The sequence below is a fragment of the Tupaia chinensis genome, unplaced genomic scaffold, assembly GCF_000334495.1.
Source record: "Tupaia chinensis unplaced genomic scaffold, TupChi_1.0 Scaffold000161_1, whole genome shotgun sequence".
Classification (NCBI taxonomy): Eukaryota; Metazoa; Chordata; class Mammalia; order Scandentia; family Tupaiidae; genus Tupaia; species Tupaia belangeri.
In genome coordinates this window covers 1,957,412-1,975,192 of record NW_006159632.1, presented here as the reverse complement: position 1 = coordinate 1,975,192, position 17,781 = coordinate 1,957,412, and the positions used below count along the sequence as shown (strand labels likewise).

The 17,781-nt window shown below is 53.1% G+C and overlaps 1 protein-coding gene across 1 annotated transcript in view; it reads right to left on the bottom strand.

Moving 5' to 3' along the window:
- LYST (lysosomal trafficking regulator) overlaps positions 1–17,781 on the bottom strand; it is a 150,267-nt gene that overhangs the window by 9,888 nt on the left and 122,598 nt on the right. Inside the window, exons 45-50 of the mRNA XM_027770856.1 lie at positions 17,237–17,377; positions 13,490–13,707; positions 11,456–11,686; positions 8,248–8,437; positions 6,165–6,301; positions 1,470–1,568 (exon numbers count right to left, since the gene is read on the bottom strand). Coding sequence (XP_027626657.1) covers positions 1,470–1,568; positions 6,165–6,301; positions 8,248–8,437; positions 11,456–11,686; positions 13,490–13,707; positions 17,237–17,377 — 1,016 coding nt within the window. The remainder of the gene's footprint in view (positions 1–1,469; positions 1,569–6,164; positions 6,302–8,247; positions 8,438–11,455; positions 11,687–13,489; positions 13,708–17,236; positions 17,378–17,781) is intronic.

Genomic DNA, 17,781 nt, shown 5'->3' with positions numbered 1-17,781 from the left:
ATGGCCACGCCGCAATCCCTTCTTCTCCACTCTCCTCTCAGGATCTTGGGCACGCACGCACACGCACTGGCGTGAGTTTAAGCCACCAGGTTTGGGACTTGAACCACAGTCAACTACATGGGAGTCCAGCGACATAGCCATTATGCTAATTACTGGCCCCTCAACTTAAAATGCTTTTAATTTTTGTCAATTTTTGTCCAGTCTTGGTTTGAAAACTCACTGATTTTTATCGCTGTGAGACCGCTATAGCGATGCTTTAACTCACTGATTTTTATCGCTGTAAGACCGCTATAGCGATGCTTTTGGCCTTCACGCACTCCGCACGAGCACCTTCCAGTTGGTGCTGTCCCCGAGGCGCCGGCGTCACAGGCCCCAGTGCGGTTAGTCCGCTGCGATTTACTTGAGCACCCTTACCCGGAGGCATCTGAAACCACTTCCGATTTTTTCAAGTTATAGGTGGTGCCATGAACGCATACAAATGTCGACTTCTTCTTCCAGTGAACTATTTCTTGGAAACCACCGGTGGGTGGGCGGGTGGGCGTCGTGACTGGCCAGTCCTCAGCGGTGTGTTTCTCGAAGGCGTGACCCCGAGGCGCGATGCAGCCTGCAGGGACGTGCCAGTGTCCTGCCCGCAGCTATGGCCCACTTCAAATCAAGGCCCCAGTGGGTGCTCCGAGGCCTCACTGACTCAGACGCCAGACGCCCACGCGGTCTCTTTTTTTTATGAGGTGTTTTTATTTTTTTATCGTAACTCAAATACGTCCCTTTCAAACCACATGGGAGAGTACAAGGAGCAGGCACCGTGAAGAGCGGCCGCTGACGCCCAGGTACGCAAGGCCGGCGTCGTGTTTCCAGATTGTCCCTGAACATAGTACTGGCCGTCACGGGCTCGCGAGCTGCTCTCTGCCCTGCCTCCCGCCTGCGTGACAGTGACTGCTGCTCCGCACTGTCCACTCACGTCCCCACGGACGCTTTCATTCTTTTAAGAATAAACTTGTACCAAGTTACTATACCCACAGATAAGCACCGCACTATTCTTCGTGTTCACGAACTTGCTATTTGTGGTATCTGCTGGTGCCGAGGCAGAAACACCTTCTGCCAGGGAGCGGGAGAAATCGGGGCAGGCTCCTCGGAACCTGCCACCGTTGAACTCCCCCCAGGGTGCGATGATGTCAGACCTCGGCGTTTCTGAGCTTCCAGGTCGGTCAGCTGGTGGGACGCCCGAACCAGGACAGGCGGGAACTGAGCACCGTCTCCGAAGCCAGAAACTGGGCCTGTGCAGCTATTTGAGAGCTTTTCGCGACCCTAATAATCCTGGGAGCTGACAATACCTTCCGCATGCCAAGAGCAAAGGAGGGGCAACCAGAGCACGAGGGCTGTGAGTCGTCTCCCAGGAAACGAGCCGGAGGTCACAGGGCCTCCCCCGCAAGCCCACGCCCAGACTGCCCGCCGGCCAGCTCGGAACCTACCGTGCCGCTGGTGAGCCTGTTCGTGTAGACGGTGATGACGCCGCACCTGCTCCCGGTGAACAGCTGGCAGCTGTCCGGCACCCAAGCACAGCTGGTCACCTACGTGAAGCACAGGTCATCCCATCTCAGAAGCACAGAAATGCTTTGACTTTTCTGAAACTACTAAAAACATGTGATCTCGAGTTTTCAAGTGAACCTTCTACAGTCATGCCAGGCACAGTAATGCTCGGGAATTTGACACCAAATCCCTAAAGCCCGTTTCCAGATGAAAATGTATCACGATGCACAGTCAGACGGTAGGTTTGTAAATACAGATATCTACTATTTCTCAGAAATTTAACCAGGATAGGGGCTGGCAGGTGGCATGGTGGTTAAGGGCACTGGACTCCCACGTGGCCAACCATGGTTTGAGTCCTGGACCTGGCAGCTTGCTTTCTCACTTTCCCTCTCTCCCTCCCTCCCTCTTTCACTCTGTTCCTCTCTGGTCAAATTAAAATAAATTAGTAAATAATAAAGTTAAATAAAATATGTTTTTATAAAAAAAGAGAACAAATTTAACCAGGATTGACTGGATCCTTGCTGAGAGCGAGGCTCTCCATTTTGACTTCTGAGTCTTCTCCTCGTCTCGCGCCTTGGTGGGGAAACCAGGCACATGGGCGTGGAGTTACTGCCCCAACAGCTCTGCGGACCGCCCGCAGGAGGAGCGGGACAGCGTGGGAGGCTCCCAGCTAACGCCTCCTCCACACCACAGTGGGGCCCCCCCACACCGTGCTACCTCGGGTGCGGGGGGCCACAGCCCCGAGCTCTGCTCCCCACAGGAGTGTCCGGGTTCCGAGGCCTGCCTGACTTCCCAGGCTCCTCGGGACCTTGTCCTCGTCTCAGAGCTCGAGCTGTCTCCGGCTGGCTTCTTCACAGACTGGAATGTGCTCTTGTCTCTGGCTCAGAAAACGACTGTCTTTGATCAGGATTCTTTTTAACTCTTATTTCACCAGAGTCCACTGGATTCAATTTTATTGTTTACGTTTTTCTCGAGCAGTTCTATTTGTAAGAATTTATATTTCATAACTTTTATTCTTTCTGAGAGGTCTTCCAAAACACGAAGAGAAAGTGCACGTGACCTTTACATTTAAAATAAAATTCATCCTACTGTCGGCCGTTGCCACAGTGACCCACTGGACGGCTGTAGAGCGTAAGCCGTGAAAAGCTGTCCTAAGGTTTTTCACAGGTTTTGCATGGAGTGTGTGCACTTACTGGAGAGGCAGAGAGAGGGTGAGTGAGAATCGCCCCCAGGAGAGGGCCACCCCACAGTCCCTTTCCTTCCATTCTCCTCTCGGAATTTTGGACACACACACACCCAGCATGGTTTTCAGGCCTCTGGGTACGGGCCTCGAATCATGGTTGGCCAAGTGACAGCCCAGCATCCTCAGTGCCACATCACCTGCTGGCCCCACGCTACAAGGTTTTAATCATCTTATTTTTCCAGTATCTTGAAATACTTCATCTTTTGAGGAATTATTTCATCATTTCTCATCCATAATTCTCAACTATGCAAACAAACAAAGAGCCACGTAGAATAGCGAGTGAGGGGACCTCCGGGAAGGGTGGCCTTTCGGTTTCCTGCACTGTCCCAAGTACGGAGCCATCTTTTAAACTAGCGTAAAAGAGGCCGTAGACACCACTTCTGTAGCCTGCTTTCTGCCGTCACTGGACGCAGCCGGTCAACCAGAACCAGGCACATGGGCGTGGAGTTACTGCCCCAACAGCTCTGCGGACCGCCCGCAGGAGGAGCGGGACAGCGTGGGAGGCTCCCAGCTAACGCCTCCTCCACACCACAGTGGGGCCCCCCCACACCGTGCTACCTCGGGTGCGGGGGGCCACAGCCCCGAGCTCTGCTCCCCACAGGAGTGTCCGGGTTCCGAGTCCTGCCTGACTTCCCAGGCTCCTCGGGACCTTGTCCTCGTCTCAGAGCTCGAGCTGTCTCCGGCTGGCTTCTTCACAGACTGGAATGTGCTCTTGTCTCTGGCTCAGAAAACGACTGTCTTTGATCAGGATTCTTTTTAACTCTTATTTCACCAGAGTCCACTGGATTCAATTTTATTGTTTACGTTTTTCTCGAGCAGTTCTATTTGTAAGAATTTATATTTCATAACTTTTATTCTTTCTGAGAGGTCTTCCAAAACACGAAGAGAAAGTGCACGTGACCTTTACATTTAAAATAAAATTCATCCTACTGTCGGCCGTTGCCACAGTGACCCACTGGACGGCTGTAGAGCGTAAGCCGTGAAAAGCTGTCCTAAGGTTTTTCACAGGTTTTGCATGGAGTGTGTGCACTTACTGGAGAGGCAGAGAGAGGGTGAGTGAGAATCGCCCCCAGGAGAGGGCCACCCCACAGTCCCTTTCCTTCCATTCTCCTCTCGGAATTTTGGACACACACACACCCAGCATGGTTTTCAGGCCTCTGGGTACGGGCCTCGAATCATGGTTGGCCAAGTGACAGCCCAGCATCCTCAGTGCCACATCACCTGCTGGCCCCACGCTACAAGGTTTTAATCATCTTATTTTTCCAGTATCTTGAAATACTTCATCTTTTGAGGAATTATTTCATCATTTCTCATCCATAATTCTCAACTATGCAAACAAACAAAGAGCCACGTAGAATAGCGAGTGAGGGGACCTCCGGGAAGGGTGGCCTTTCGGTTTCCTGCACTGTCCCAAGTACGGAGCCATCTTTTAAACTAGCGTAAAAGAGGCCGTAGACACCACTTCTGTAGCCTGCTTTCTGCCGTCACTGGACGCAGCCGATCATCCAGCACTCACGTGACAAGGTGCTCACGTGACAAGGTGCTCACGGCGCGGGTGCCGGCTGCAGACAGAGGCGGGGCAGGACTCGGGCTCCACAGCTGAGGAAAGTGGCATGGGCACTGGGTCTCAGCGTGAGTCCTCATGGGTGACATCGCAGACACGCTTCCCCAGTTTAAAGAGCTAATAAATAGGGGACCAGCAGTTAGCGTAATGGCTATGTCGCTGGACTCCCACGTAGGCGACCGCGGTTCGAGTCCCGGACCCGGTGGCTTAAACTCACGCCGGGCGCGTGTGCGTGCGTGCCCAAGATCCCGCGAGGAGAATGGAGGAGAAGGGATTGCGGCGTGGCCATCCCCCCTGGGGGGGGATTTCCTGCTTTCTATCTCTCTGTCTGTCTGGCGAGCGCACGCGCCCTATAGCAAAAACCTCTCCAAAAAAAAAAAAAAAAAAAGAGCTAATAAATAGGACCAGGTTCACAGTGCAGAGGTCAAGGTGCCTGTATCTCACATGGCCGGCTGCGTGGTTTGAGCCCTGGATCCGACGGCTTGAAAAATCACACCAGGTGTGTGCACGTGTGCCTAACATCCTGAGAGGAGAGTGCAGGAGAAGGGGTGGTGGGTGAGCTTCTCCCTGGGGTGCTTTCTTCCTTCCCCCTCTCTGGCGAGTGTGCGTGCCCTGGAGTGAACTAAGGGAAAGAACAAGAATAAACACTGTACCCGGGGGAGCGTGGACCATGTCTCCTTTACTCAGGGTTTGGCTACAATATTTCATACTTTGCTACAAAAATCTGGCCCACGTTGTTGTGCTCAAACAGACATCTAAGCCTGTTCCTGACCTCTTGGTATTAATAGAAGTATCTTTGCAATGTTTACATTCCCATGCGCATTGCGCTCGCTCGCACACAGTAGAATATCGTCCGGCTTAAAAATGGTGGGCGGCCTGCCATTGTGACAACGTGGTTGGACCTTGAGGACACCTGAGTGAAAACCAGGAGGCACAGGAAGACAGATGCTGCCCGGTCCTCCCAGGTGTGGGGTCTGACCATCAAACGCACTGGCCCAGTGGGGAGTAGTGGGGGCGGTGGAGTGCAGGGAGGGCTGACAGGGCACGAGAGCTGTGCCATGCCAGGGAAGGGCTGGGGACCCAGTGGACACGGCACTACCGGTGCCTTCCGGAGGTCAGTTGCGAGGGCGGGTGGTGAGGTCTTACCACAGACAGAACCACGCAACCAGGAGGTGGTGCACACGCCGATGCACACATCTGTCCAAGCATCACGTCACACATCTCTCACACACAATTATCCATCAGTTATACCCAAATCAAGCTGGGAAAGGAATACACACGAAACTAGAAACGTGAGAAACCCGCCGTTCTGGGTCCTGTTGTGGTGTTAGACATGCCAAACTCCTACTCGGCTGGCCGCTCTGAGTGCTGGACCTGTTACTTACAAGTCGAGCTGGGAGAGTGTGCCCAGGAGGATGGCCATCCCCTCTGGGGGCTGATTTCTTGTTCCCCCCGCCGTCTCTCTCGTCTCTCATCACACATGCCCTACGCCTCCTGGCCAGTGCTCTCTGCTCTCTGCAGCCCCAGCCTGTGTGCCGGGCCCGCCAAGGAAAACCAGGTGTAGAAGGCGGCACGACGGCTACAGTGACCCGGACCCAGGCAGTGGCGCTGAGAAGAGCAGTGCCGAATCTCAGATGTGGGTCCTTGGTCGATGCGAGGGGGAGGAGACACACAGTCGGCCAGTGCAGGGGACTCAGTGGGCTGGCACCGTGGGGGAGTCCAGGCTCTGCCCCATGTGCACCCTGACTGTGCTCCGCTGTGGGGTGCAGAGCCCAGCTGCTCTGCCCTGTACGCCCCGCGGAACCCTGTGAGGAGCGTCCGTGCACTGACCTGGTACTGCTGCGAGCTCTGGATGAAGTTCACCGGGGGCTCGCTCTGCTTGCTCTTCAGCCTCAGGATGTTATCCGCGTACCCCCAGCTCAGGATGGCCGACCACTGGATGTCGGTGCTGTTCATGCTCCTCACGCCTCGAGGGGAAGGAGAACGCAGTTCCAGGTTAGTCTGTGACAGCCCCAACAGGCACGAGACGCGGACGTGTACACGGGAGGACATGGCATCTGGTCAAAATCAGTTTTACGCACCTGAGCTAAAACTTCCGTCAGCTTACTCCTTCAAGGCTAAGACAATCCTCAGGGAACTGTACTCTTTATTGTCTAGTTTTGGCTGGGACTTATTTGACTTAGAACTGAAATCTCTGTTAAGTCAAGCTTTGGCTACTCACATTCTGAGAAACTTTGCTTTAAAAAAATATGAAATGTTTGTAGAAAAATGTAAAAATAATAAAAATAAAATATATGTAAAAAGCATGCAAAATAATTTAAAATAATAAAAATTAAGAAATAAAAAAAATACATTAGGGTCAGCAAATGGCGTGGTGGCTAAGGTGCTGGACGCCCACATGGCTTACTGTGGTTCGAGTCCTGGACTTGGCGGCTTGCTTTCTCACTTTCTCTCTGGTGAGCACAAGTGCATCACAGCAAATTAAAAATAAATAAAGTTTAAAAAAAGTTAACTAAATATTGTTTACATAACTTTCTAGCTGTCCAGGGCTGTGTAATCCGGAAGGACGGGTAGAATCCTGGGAAGCTGCAGGGGTGGAGATGACAGCTCTGTGAGGGGCACTTCGATGTGCCCACCGTGGAAGGCGTGGCCAGGTCAGCTGTCAGGAGGCCCTGTCCTGTCTCCTGCATGACGGGCATCATGTCCTCCTGGCACAAGTTCAGAGACGCTGACCCACACCTAGCACTGCCTGCTCCATGCTGTCAGTGCATTCATGGGCTTGTCTGTGCCTCCCCTCGCGGAACACCCAGGGCACAGATGAGTATGACAGATAAGCGCTTCGTGAACGAAAAGACACACTGGAAGCGGGATCCGCAGATCTCCTTCTGTTGAGTATAATACCAAATGTTGACGGTGGTTTTGCAATAAGGCATCAGATAGCCTCGGACTGCACCAGCTCTGCAGCGGCGGCTGCGAGGGGAGGGGGCCTGGAGAATGCGAGGTCGACCAGAAAGCCTGGACACAGCTGCTGCTCAACACAGCACGCCTTCACTCCAGGGTTACAAGAGGCACGAGTTTTTCTTCTTTCATTTAGGAAAAGAAACCCCCCTTTACTGACTAGGGCAGTGGGCCTTAAACGGGAATGGAGTGACCTGGTTCCTAGCACGTGAGGCCTGGACTCGAGGCCGAGACGCCGGTGTGCCGTGTCCCCAGGGCCCCAGGCAGCGTGCTCTGCGAACAGCACGGGCGGAGCTGGGAGGCTGGCTGCGCACCTGAGCACAGCACACTGTGGTGACGGAAATTGGCCAGGGCTGCCCGGGAACTCCTGGCCACGTGCTGCTGTCAGGCAAACTGCAGGAGAGCCGAGAGCACAGACAGGGGCCCCAGCCACTGGTTTCGGTGCCCGAGGGCCGTTCCAAGCAGGAGGGAGAGTTCCACACCCAGTGGAATGGCTGAAGTGGCACGGCTCAGGGTTCTGGCAACGGCGAGGCCACTGGTCCTGGTCTGCTTTAGCAGGGCAGCGTGACCCAGAGGACTGCTCTTCAGGCAGATTTGCCATGAGTCCTCTTGCCAAGGCTACGCGGACTCCTGCTTTGTCTGGACCCACAGCTGTATCTTCCGAGGTGCTGACTGGACTCGCTGTTCTGGGATTCGCAAGCCTCCAGGGTACACTTGAGACTGAGGAAGCTGCTGCCCTGGCGGGCGTATCATTTGTCTCCTTCCAGTGCTCCTCTCACAGCTAGAGACACAGGCCACATCCTACTCCCGCTTTCCTAGTGCTCGAGGCCTTAATTCCCACTTGCACTAAAGCACCACGACTCCGAACAGTTGTCCGCCTGGACCCAGAGAACCCGGGAGGTAAAGCAAGCTAGCGCGGACGGGCTGGAGACACTGGCCCTCCGCCCTCACTCACCTTGCTCCTTGCTGTACGTCATCAGCAGGCAGAAGTTCCGGGACAGGCCACAGATGGCCCTGGTGGGCAGGGCCTGCAGAGAGCCAAAGCTCTCCCCGTGGGGCTGGCTGAAGCACACCACAGGGACCGGGGCGCTGGGGGAGCCGACGTACCCCCCCCACTTCAAGCCTTTTATCCACGACAGAGGGCTCTAGACCAAGGAAAGAAGAACGCAGGCTTTAAAAAGGCAGCAAATGCCCAACAACCTACAACTCAAATCCCAAGCAAAGTAAGAGCAGGTCCTCTGAGAAGAAGCCCTTCTGCTCGCGGGAGAGTACCGCGCTCGGCACGCCCCAAAGCCAGCACATAAGTGTGTGTTCGCCCAGGGCCAGCACACGTGAGTGTGCGTTCTCTATTTGACGTTTGTGCTCTGGCTCTGGCCTAACTTGCCTGGAAATGCCTGGTTAGTCCTAATTCAAACCCCTGAGGCCAAGCTGTGATGGCGCAGGCAGTAGGGTGCTACTCTGGTACTGGAGGTCATATGGGTTCAAGTCCTGGGCCTGCCGACACCGACAGAGGACAGTGGGCAGCCAACACATGGGACCTCCTCTGTGCGTGGCTGAAGGTCAGGCCCACCCTGTGACCCTGTGTGGGGTACAGGGCTGTGGGAAGGATTACAGTGAAGACCTTTTCAAGGGTACCTGTCTGCCTGCCTGCTTGCCTCATCAAGGAAATAAACTTAAAAAGAGCTGCCTTGACATTTGAGTAGAGAAAAAAATTCAAGTAGTCTTTTCAGCCTAGCTGCAGTAGCTACGCTGGGCAGACACCCTTGGGAGGGCTGCGGTCGGCAGCAGGCCAAGGCATGTGCACTGTGGCAGTGAGCAGCTGGGGCTCCTAGATGGCACAGCCAGACCCACTATGCCCGGGTGTGGTTGGCGTCTGGTGGACGTCTGCTGGACGGACGGGCAGTGCCGACTCTGCGGAGCGCGCTGACGGGCTCAGACATGTGATGGTCTAGAAAGCCCGGGAAGAAGAGTGGTCAGTGAAGAGCAAGAACAGGTGCCCTGGTAACAGGCCCGCGTCCTCCGAGGACGGCCAGCGAGCGCTTGGGGCCTTCCACAGAAATGGGACCGCGCCCTCTAACCCTGGGAAAAGCGGCATTGGGAAGGCAGAAGCCACGTCCTTTTAAACGCTTTCTCCCAACAGCTTTTTGTTCTCTTTTGACTGTTTTAATCGCTATCGATCTCTTTAATAGATTTTCTCCCTTTAGACATCTAACAATTATCGTATTTTCAATTTCTAAGAGGAAATGTCATATAAATCTGATAAAATTAATATACGAAGCAATTTTGTTATTCACATAAAAAAGGAATGGTTTTCATGTGATGATGTCATTTTCCAAGTGAATGAGGACAGACATGGTTGACCTACACGATTTCTTAGAGAAAAGCGTGCCCCTTTAGGGCTCTGATAACTCCATCGGGTGGTTCAGGAACCCTAAGCCACCGTTGGAAGTGCTTCCACAGTGACCTGGGAACAGGAGTCTCTCTGGACGTGCTGGAGGACACTCAGGCGGAACGGAGCTGTCCGGAGCAAACACCTGTAAGCAAGTTTGTTCTGAAAGCGCCACTCTGTCAACAGTGACATTGAGAAAATTCTGTGCCAGGTCCTCGCCATAGGGCTCCTGTTCTAGGCGCTGCAGAGTTTCAGTTACACACAAGGCTTCCGGCCCTGGTCTCCACTGCGCTGTGCTGAGGGGAGAGGGGCACTGACAGCTTTGACCTAGAAGGGTGGCCGGGCTGGGCGTCGGGCTTGTGTTCACACGTGTGCAGATGCCAAGTGACAGCACAGGCAGCAGTCCTGTGGGGAGCCTCGGGGCACTTCGAACAAAGCAAAGTAGTGGCATAAATGTCACCAGTGTGTTTACACACCACCCAGAGGCGGAGCGAGCCAGACATGGAAGGCCCTGTCCCTGAGAAGTTGTGTTTAAGAGGACAAGAGTGTACTGCAGGTGAGGCCTAAGTGCCCTGTCCTGGGAGCAGGACATGCAGTGATGAGCAAGACAAAGTCCTTGTCCCCACGGAGTGACATCTTAGTTGGAGCAAGGGGACAATCAGCTACGTATGCAGTTTGTCGGGCAGTGAAAGCGCCATGAGGCAGAGGGCTGAGTGGGACGAGCTGCTGTGTGAGGGGCACCAGGTGTCCGACATGGACACAGCCACAGCGGTGCATGGGGCTGAGGGGACACTAGGTGGGAAGGGGTCTACGCAGAGCTCTGATGAGGTCGGAGTCCCAGAAAGAGGGTCGGTCTGTGTGGGGCTGGTGGTGGGCGTGATGGCTGGCTGTCCCACCACCGCGGCCTCGCAGCCAAGGCCCTTTGCATGCCGCGGTGACCGAGAGGGGGAGAGAGTGAACGGCGCCGACTCCTGCTCAGGGCATCCCGCCAAATTACTCTGACATGGAGTGGCCCTGGAGCTGGGCAAGGCCAGAAGGGCTCAGGAGGCTTCAAAGCACAGGACAGCACACTTGTCTACTGGGAGACACAGCTCTGGGCCTGGTTCCGGCAAAGCAACACTGTCCATCACATTCATGTCCCAGACCTGAGTTTTGCTGGTTGGACAAGTTTTGTCTTTGACACGCACTGACATCCGTATGCTATGAGTGCAGACTTCACATGTGGCGTTCTGACACAAAGTGGCGTCATGATGGGAAAATCTGAAGCCTGGGACACCTTTTCCCAGACACTCACAGGCCCTGCCATTAACATCCAGGGCTCCTCCCGAACCTTCTCCTGTCCTTCGCATTCTCTGGGATTACTTTCAGGGCTTGCTTACTTTATTTTTTTATTCTGAAGCAAAACTTAAATCTACTTCCCATCTTTGGAGGCAGTAAGACCCCACTCCCACTGCCCTCTGTCCAGACAGTCCCTCCCCTGTCTGCGCACTCTCTGACGTCACCGCCCTGGGAGGCCCGCCCTCAGTAACGCTTCCCCCTTTACTGTCTGCTACGATGGACTCCCTTTCCTCTGTGCTCCCGAAGTGGGCAGCGCCCTGACTCAGACTGCCCACAGCAGTCTGCTGCTGCATCTGCCCTGTCTGCCCGCCCTCTGCACTGCCCACGTGCTGGTAGGCAGGGCCATGCTACTCCGTCCATGCCCGGGAGCTGGAGAGGCCTGCCGTTGTTGGCGCACGGCCAGGCTGTGCTGGATTCTGCTGAAGCCCTGACATACCGGGTAGGTAACTTCCTTGACCTGTTCTCGGCTCTCCCTGAAGGCGAACTGCACCAGCAAGCCCACGGCAGCCGGGAGCTCTCCCTCAAGGCTCAGCTTGGCTCCAGGTCTGCTGGCATGGGCTGTGTGGAACAGCTGGCGGGGCGTCTGCCCATAGGTCTTGATCATTGTCTCCAGCGCTCGTCTCTGAACTGGATCTTCAACTGCGGAGACATCCATTCCGAAGTAGGTCTGCAGAGTGAGAGGTTCAAGAATAAGGAGTGCTGAGCAGGGAGACCCAGCCATGACTCCACGGGCAGACAGCAGTCTGTCTCACTCTCTGTGCACTGGTGTTTCAGACAGACACGACCCTTAAATGTGACTGTCCACCGCTATGTAAGAGCAATCCATCTAATGCTATAAAGCTTATTTATTTATTTTTAGATTTTTGCCATAGGCTGTATGCACTCACCAGAGAGACAGAGAGAAAGAGAGTGAGAAGTCACCTGCTTAGAGAGGGTGACCATGCTGCAATCCCTTCTTTTCCATTCTCCTGTCGGACTTTTCACATGCACCAAACACACTTGGTGTGATGATTTTCTAGCTGCTGGATCTGAGACTTGAATTGCAGGGAGGGTCGGCCAAGTAAGATTCAGCCACCTTAACCTTCATGCCATCTACTGGCCCCTAGGGATTGATCTTAAAGTAATAATGATGCACAGGGCCAGGAAATAGGAAAATAAGAGCCAGGAGGTGGTGCTGGTGAAGGCGGCTAGATTCCTGGTTAGTCCTGGACCTGGCAGCTTGAAAATTACCCTGGGCACACATGCATGTGTACCCAAAATTTCAAGAGGAGAATGGAGGAAAAGGGACTGCAGGGTGGCCACCCCTCTGGGTGTGTGATTTCTCACTTCCCCTCTCTCTGGCAAGTGCACGTGCCCTATGGTAAAGCCTAAAAGAAAAAAAGAAAAGAAAAGAAAGAAAAGAAAAGAAATGCTGTTGTACATAAAGAATTTTGAGGAATATTTATTTTAATAGCAAACAGATCTTAATTAAATATCCGGGAGTGGGAGAGTGGTAGAATAAGCAGGGCGCAGCCGCGCAGCCGCACAGCCGCACTCGGGATGGTGAGTGGCTAAAGAAGTCACACCCAACATCACGAATCAACGAGGGCTCTGCTGCTCGGAGGACAGGCTACCGGAAGTGTGAACGCAGTAGCTACATTGAAGGAACGACATACACAGCTAGAGAGAGCTCTGGAAGGCGGGTCTGGCATTATCTCTGGACGGCGATGTCTGATCTCCAGACTCCTCCTCTGGCAGTCTGCACCTTACAGTCCTGACATGGCACAAGTACTTTCTCTGCTATGAGCAGTGACGACACTGTCAGGCCAAGTGTAACACAGGCCGGCATGCGGAAAGGGGTTTCCACACAGCCTGACTGCTGTCCTGGGAAGTCCCCGCAAAGGACCCTTGGCTGGCACCTGGGAACATGGCTGTCTGCAGGCACCCCACTCTCTGCTTCGACCGTGTGTCAGGCAGGGGTGCGTGCTGAGCTCTGCCCTCCCTCGGACGTGTGAGGCAGAGGTGCTGACGGCCAGCCCTCGCAGACCTGGGTACTGAGTCTCTAGTGCACCCCCTGCAGCCGGCACCCCACATGCGTCCCAGCCCCGTGGGGCTGGAGGGAGAGAGCCCTCACCCCAGGCTTCACTGAGTGGAGCCCCGGGGAGCTCCAGCCTGGGGCTGGCTCCCGTCTTCTCCTCGTGACTGATGCTGCCTCATGTCCTCCAGGAGGGACACCCGAGCTGCAGGAAGAGCTGCTGCGCCAGCCCCGCACCCACCACGCGAATCACTGGACCCCGGGGGGTCTGGGGAGGCCTGACACGGACTGTGTCGCAAGTGTTCTAAAGAGATGAAACAGAAAACCTGGAAACACTCGGGTAACAGTGTAGTGTCCGCCGGTTCTCGCTGGTCATAACCTTTCAGAGGAGCGGCCTGATGGCTAACCCCAGCTCGGGTTCTACGTGCCGGAAATGCAGGCTATCCCGTCACTTACAGCAGGGTGGAAAACGTTGATGGCCTGGATAGATGCCTTCCCCTTCTGCTTGTACCCGAACACCAGGTCAATCCACTGACAGATGTTCTGGGACACGTAGTCGGACTCCAGGGCCTGCCGGTGGATGAGGATGAAGAGGCGGGGGTCGTTACGTGCCCAGGGCGGGAGGTTGACGTGATTGACCCTTTCGCCATTCTGACGCACACCGAAGTCGAAGCCTGGAAGAGAAGACGGGCATTCACGGTGCACTCCCCCAGAGCGGGCTCCCTCAGCCCCCAGGGCGGGTGGGTGTGGGCAGCAAGGCTGGCTGCCCCGGGAAGGCTCGGCTTTCTCACAGGAAGTCCAGTGCTCAGCCCTCGGTGCCCTACCCAGCTACAGCCCCTGCCAAATTAAGTCTGAGGCTCCCACTCTTCTTCTTCTTGAGAGATTTCCGCTATAGGGTGCGTGCACTTGCCAGAGAGAGAGAGAGAGAGACAGAAAGTGAGAAGTCATCCCCTGGGGGGATTGCCACATTGCAATCCCTTCTCCTCCATTCTCCTCTCAGGATCTTGGGCACGCACGCACACGCGCCTGGCATGAGTTTTAAGCCACGTGTCTGGGACTCGAACCATAGTCAACTACGTGGGAGTTTCTCGACCTAATCATCACACCACCTGCTGGTCCCACTGTCCACTCTTCTCTGCCACCACTTTATACACCAACATACTGAAGAAAAGCAAGGAGACCATTAGCCGCTAGTTCCCATACTCCCACCAAACATGTCCTCAAATGGCACAAGTGCTTAGCTATCTTAGCTGCACATATGACTGAAATCAGTAAGGCCAGGGCCAGCAGCGGTGTGGTGGCTAAAGCACTGGATTCCCGCATGGCTCACCACGGTTCGGTCCCTGGACCCAGCAGATAGCTCTCTCGCTTTCCTTTTCTCTCTCTGGTAAGTACATGTGCCCTATAACAAATTAAAAATAATGACAATAAATAGAATTAAATAGTTTAAAAAATCAAACTAAGACTTTGTATGGCATCTCTGAATTATTGGTATTAAAACTTAAAAACACTTTTAGAAGAGTTGATTAATTAATTAATTTGAATTCGACCAGAGACAGAGAGGAAGGGCAAATCAGAAAGCAAGCGGCCAGGTCTGGCCCTCAAACTGCAGTTGGCCATGTGGCAGTTGAGTGCCTTAACCACCGCACTGCCTGCCGGTCCCTAAAAACAATCTTTAAGACTACTTGGATTTGGTAAATATGAGCATTCCATAGTTGAAAGAATTGAACTGATACGAAGATGCACATTCCGAGGATGAAGCTGCCTGTTAACTCCGTCTGAGTCCACTGTCAGCCCTGGCTTCCGTCTAGCCGTTGTCCCAGACAACAGCTTGGTCCCCACAGATCAAGTAAGAGGCTTCTCCAGTGACAGAGACGACCTAGGATCTGACGGGTTAGTCGGCCAGCTCACGTCAAACCCTCCAAAGTGTTTCTTTTAAAAAACTGTCTTCAAGAAATGCTACCTTTGAGTAGAATTCTCATGCTACATTTTATGGCCCACTGAGCACTAGCGGAGTAAACTCAAAAGGGCCTCTTAAGGTAGACTCAGCTCCGCACACTGGGCTGCTCGGACAGTCAGGATGCATCTTCTGTCCTGTGCAAAAATGCGCCCTGACTTTTCTGACCTCCCAATAAAATTAAGTTGCTGTTTGTCTACTTCTTGATCTTTTGAAAGCAGAAGATCTTCACTGACTCTGGAGTATTTGGAAATGACACAAAATGTAAGTCACAGACTTAGACAGTATCCCGATGGGGCAGGGTGGGACATCTCAAAGGTCCCAGCAGACGCCGCACAGACCAGCCCAGCGCTGAGCGAGGCTGGATAGACGGTCAGCCTGGGCACCTGCGAACCCTGCAGCGCCTCTTCAGAGACCGGCTTGCTCAGTCGGCCCAGCGCATGAGCCATCTAAGAGCTGGACTAGGAGGTGCTGGCCAGCAGCGCCGCTACACGCTCAGTCACCCCCAACGTTCTGGTGCCCTGGACACTTCCCTGGGAGGCCACTCCAGTGGAGCAGACAATGGAAGTACCGTGAGAGGGTTGGAGGGATGTGTCCTTGATAGGACACGACACGGCGTGTCACCAAGTGGCCACAGGAGCTGCCTCTCTGGCTTGCTTTTCCAGAGCTTGCCCCTCCCTGATCAAGAGGCAAAGGCTGGAAAAAAAAAAAAGAGGCAAAGGCTATCTTCCGTTCTTGAACTGGGCAGGCTTTGTGACCGCCACAGTCAACAGAGTGCAATGGAGATGACGCTGTGAATTTACACGAAATTATATAAATAATCCACCACAGCTAGTCTGGGAAGACCAGGCAGCTTCTGCAGGCCTCTTGGGACCTTCGTCTTTGGAGCCCTGAGCAGCCATGTGGGACATGAGGAGCTGCCATGCTGTTAGGAAGCCCAACTAGCTATCTGGACAGACCACGTAGGACAGCACTGGCACTACATGGAGGACAGAGATGTCCACGGCGACCTGCCACCCCACCCCTGCCTGCTCCGGCTTCAGACAATCTGGACGCAGCTGCCAACGTGACCCCGAGCCAAAACCTTGTCTGATCTGTTCCTGAATTTCTGACTTGCAAAAACGGACAGATAATACATTTATTGTTGCTTAGCCACTAAATGTGGGGGTTGTTATTCACCCATGAGATGTTCAGTCCATGTGGAAAGCCACGGGTAGGTGCTCACACAGGGCAACCAACAAGACATGCCACAGGGTTGCTAGCAATGGAGACTTACTGACGTTCTCTACGGCACCTCAGAGAGGCCGGTCAGGACAGGACCGAGTTCTAAAGTATCCTGTCCAATACTAACCTCCCTGAAGATGCACTTCTCCAAAGCAGGAAAATGAGCCAAGGACACCCTTAGAGGGTGACTGATCTTTCATTTCAGAGCAGCCACGGTGGCCGAGGCTGTTGGTCGGGAGCACCCTCTCTTACTCCTTTCGGTGACTGGATTATTCTAGTCAGAGTGTTTTACTCCTATCCTGCCATTCCTCATGAAATAACTGACATTTTGGTTAATTTACATTTTGCTTTCAATAGTCATGACTCTTAGTTTTCTTATAATGAACATATTGTCAACTTTATAATCCTAAAAGGAATAACACAATTTCTGTAAAAAAAAGAGAAATACATGTTTACAGATAACTTTAATATTAAAAGTTACAGTCTCCCAAATATATTTAGTCCTATAAAGTATGTAAAATCCTCAAGCTTGCTTGGGAACAAAACTCTCTACTTACTAAATAAAGGAATTTTTCTTAATTGGGGACTCAAGTTCTATGACTTAGACGAGCATGTATTTCTTTGTTTAATTTTGCCAGAGGGTGCATGTGCCCGTGCTCACTGGAGAGAGGCCCACAGACAGGGGAAGTGGAAAAGTACCCCCTGGGGAATGGTAATGCTGCAGTCCTGTCTTCATCTCTCCCTCCTGAGGAGCACACGGTTCTGCAGGTGCTCAGGCAGCCCATCCTAAATCCCCTTGGGGCCAGCATGTTCAGGATCTGGGGCATGCTCGCGCACGCACACGCCCTGCCTGTTTCTCAAGGTGCCAGGGCTGGGACTCACGCTGTACAGCTGGCCATGTGGGATCCGCTGGCATAACCACAAGGCCATGGGCTGGCCCTACAGGGGCTACTTTTATCTTTGAAACATCATCAAATGACAGGCTTTCACAAACGTATGCTAGAAACGATTTACTGCTGTACCTTCGCGGTTGACCAAGAACTCCGGAAGATAGAAAAACTCCGGGATGAGCTCCTTCACGTCGGTCATGGACTCGAAAGACGAGAGCCGCCAGGTGGTGTTGGTGGAATGAAAAGTTCTGTCCGGAATGTCAAAACTTTGATCTACAAGGTGATATAAAAAATAAAATTAAGACACAAGATCTAATTCCCTTTGAGGCCTGTCATAATCAATTTTGCTGTTTCAAAAAGATATTTTGTTTAGCAATAATATTCTGCAAAATATGTATTTCTATAAATAATAGAATCATATGATATTATTTTTCATTTTTATTATGCTTTCATAATACATGCAAACAGATAAACTTAACTCATTTTTTTGGGGGGAGAGGTTTTTGCTATAGGGCGCATGTACTTGCCAGAAGGACAGAGACAGAGAGACAGAATGAGAGAAATCACCCCCCTAGGGGGGATGGTCATGCCGCAATCCCTTCTCCTCCATTCTCCTCTCAGGATCTTGGGTGGGCATGCACACACAAGCGCCCAGCGTGAGTTTAAGCCACTGGGTC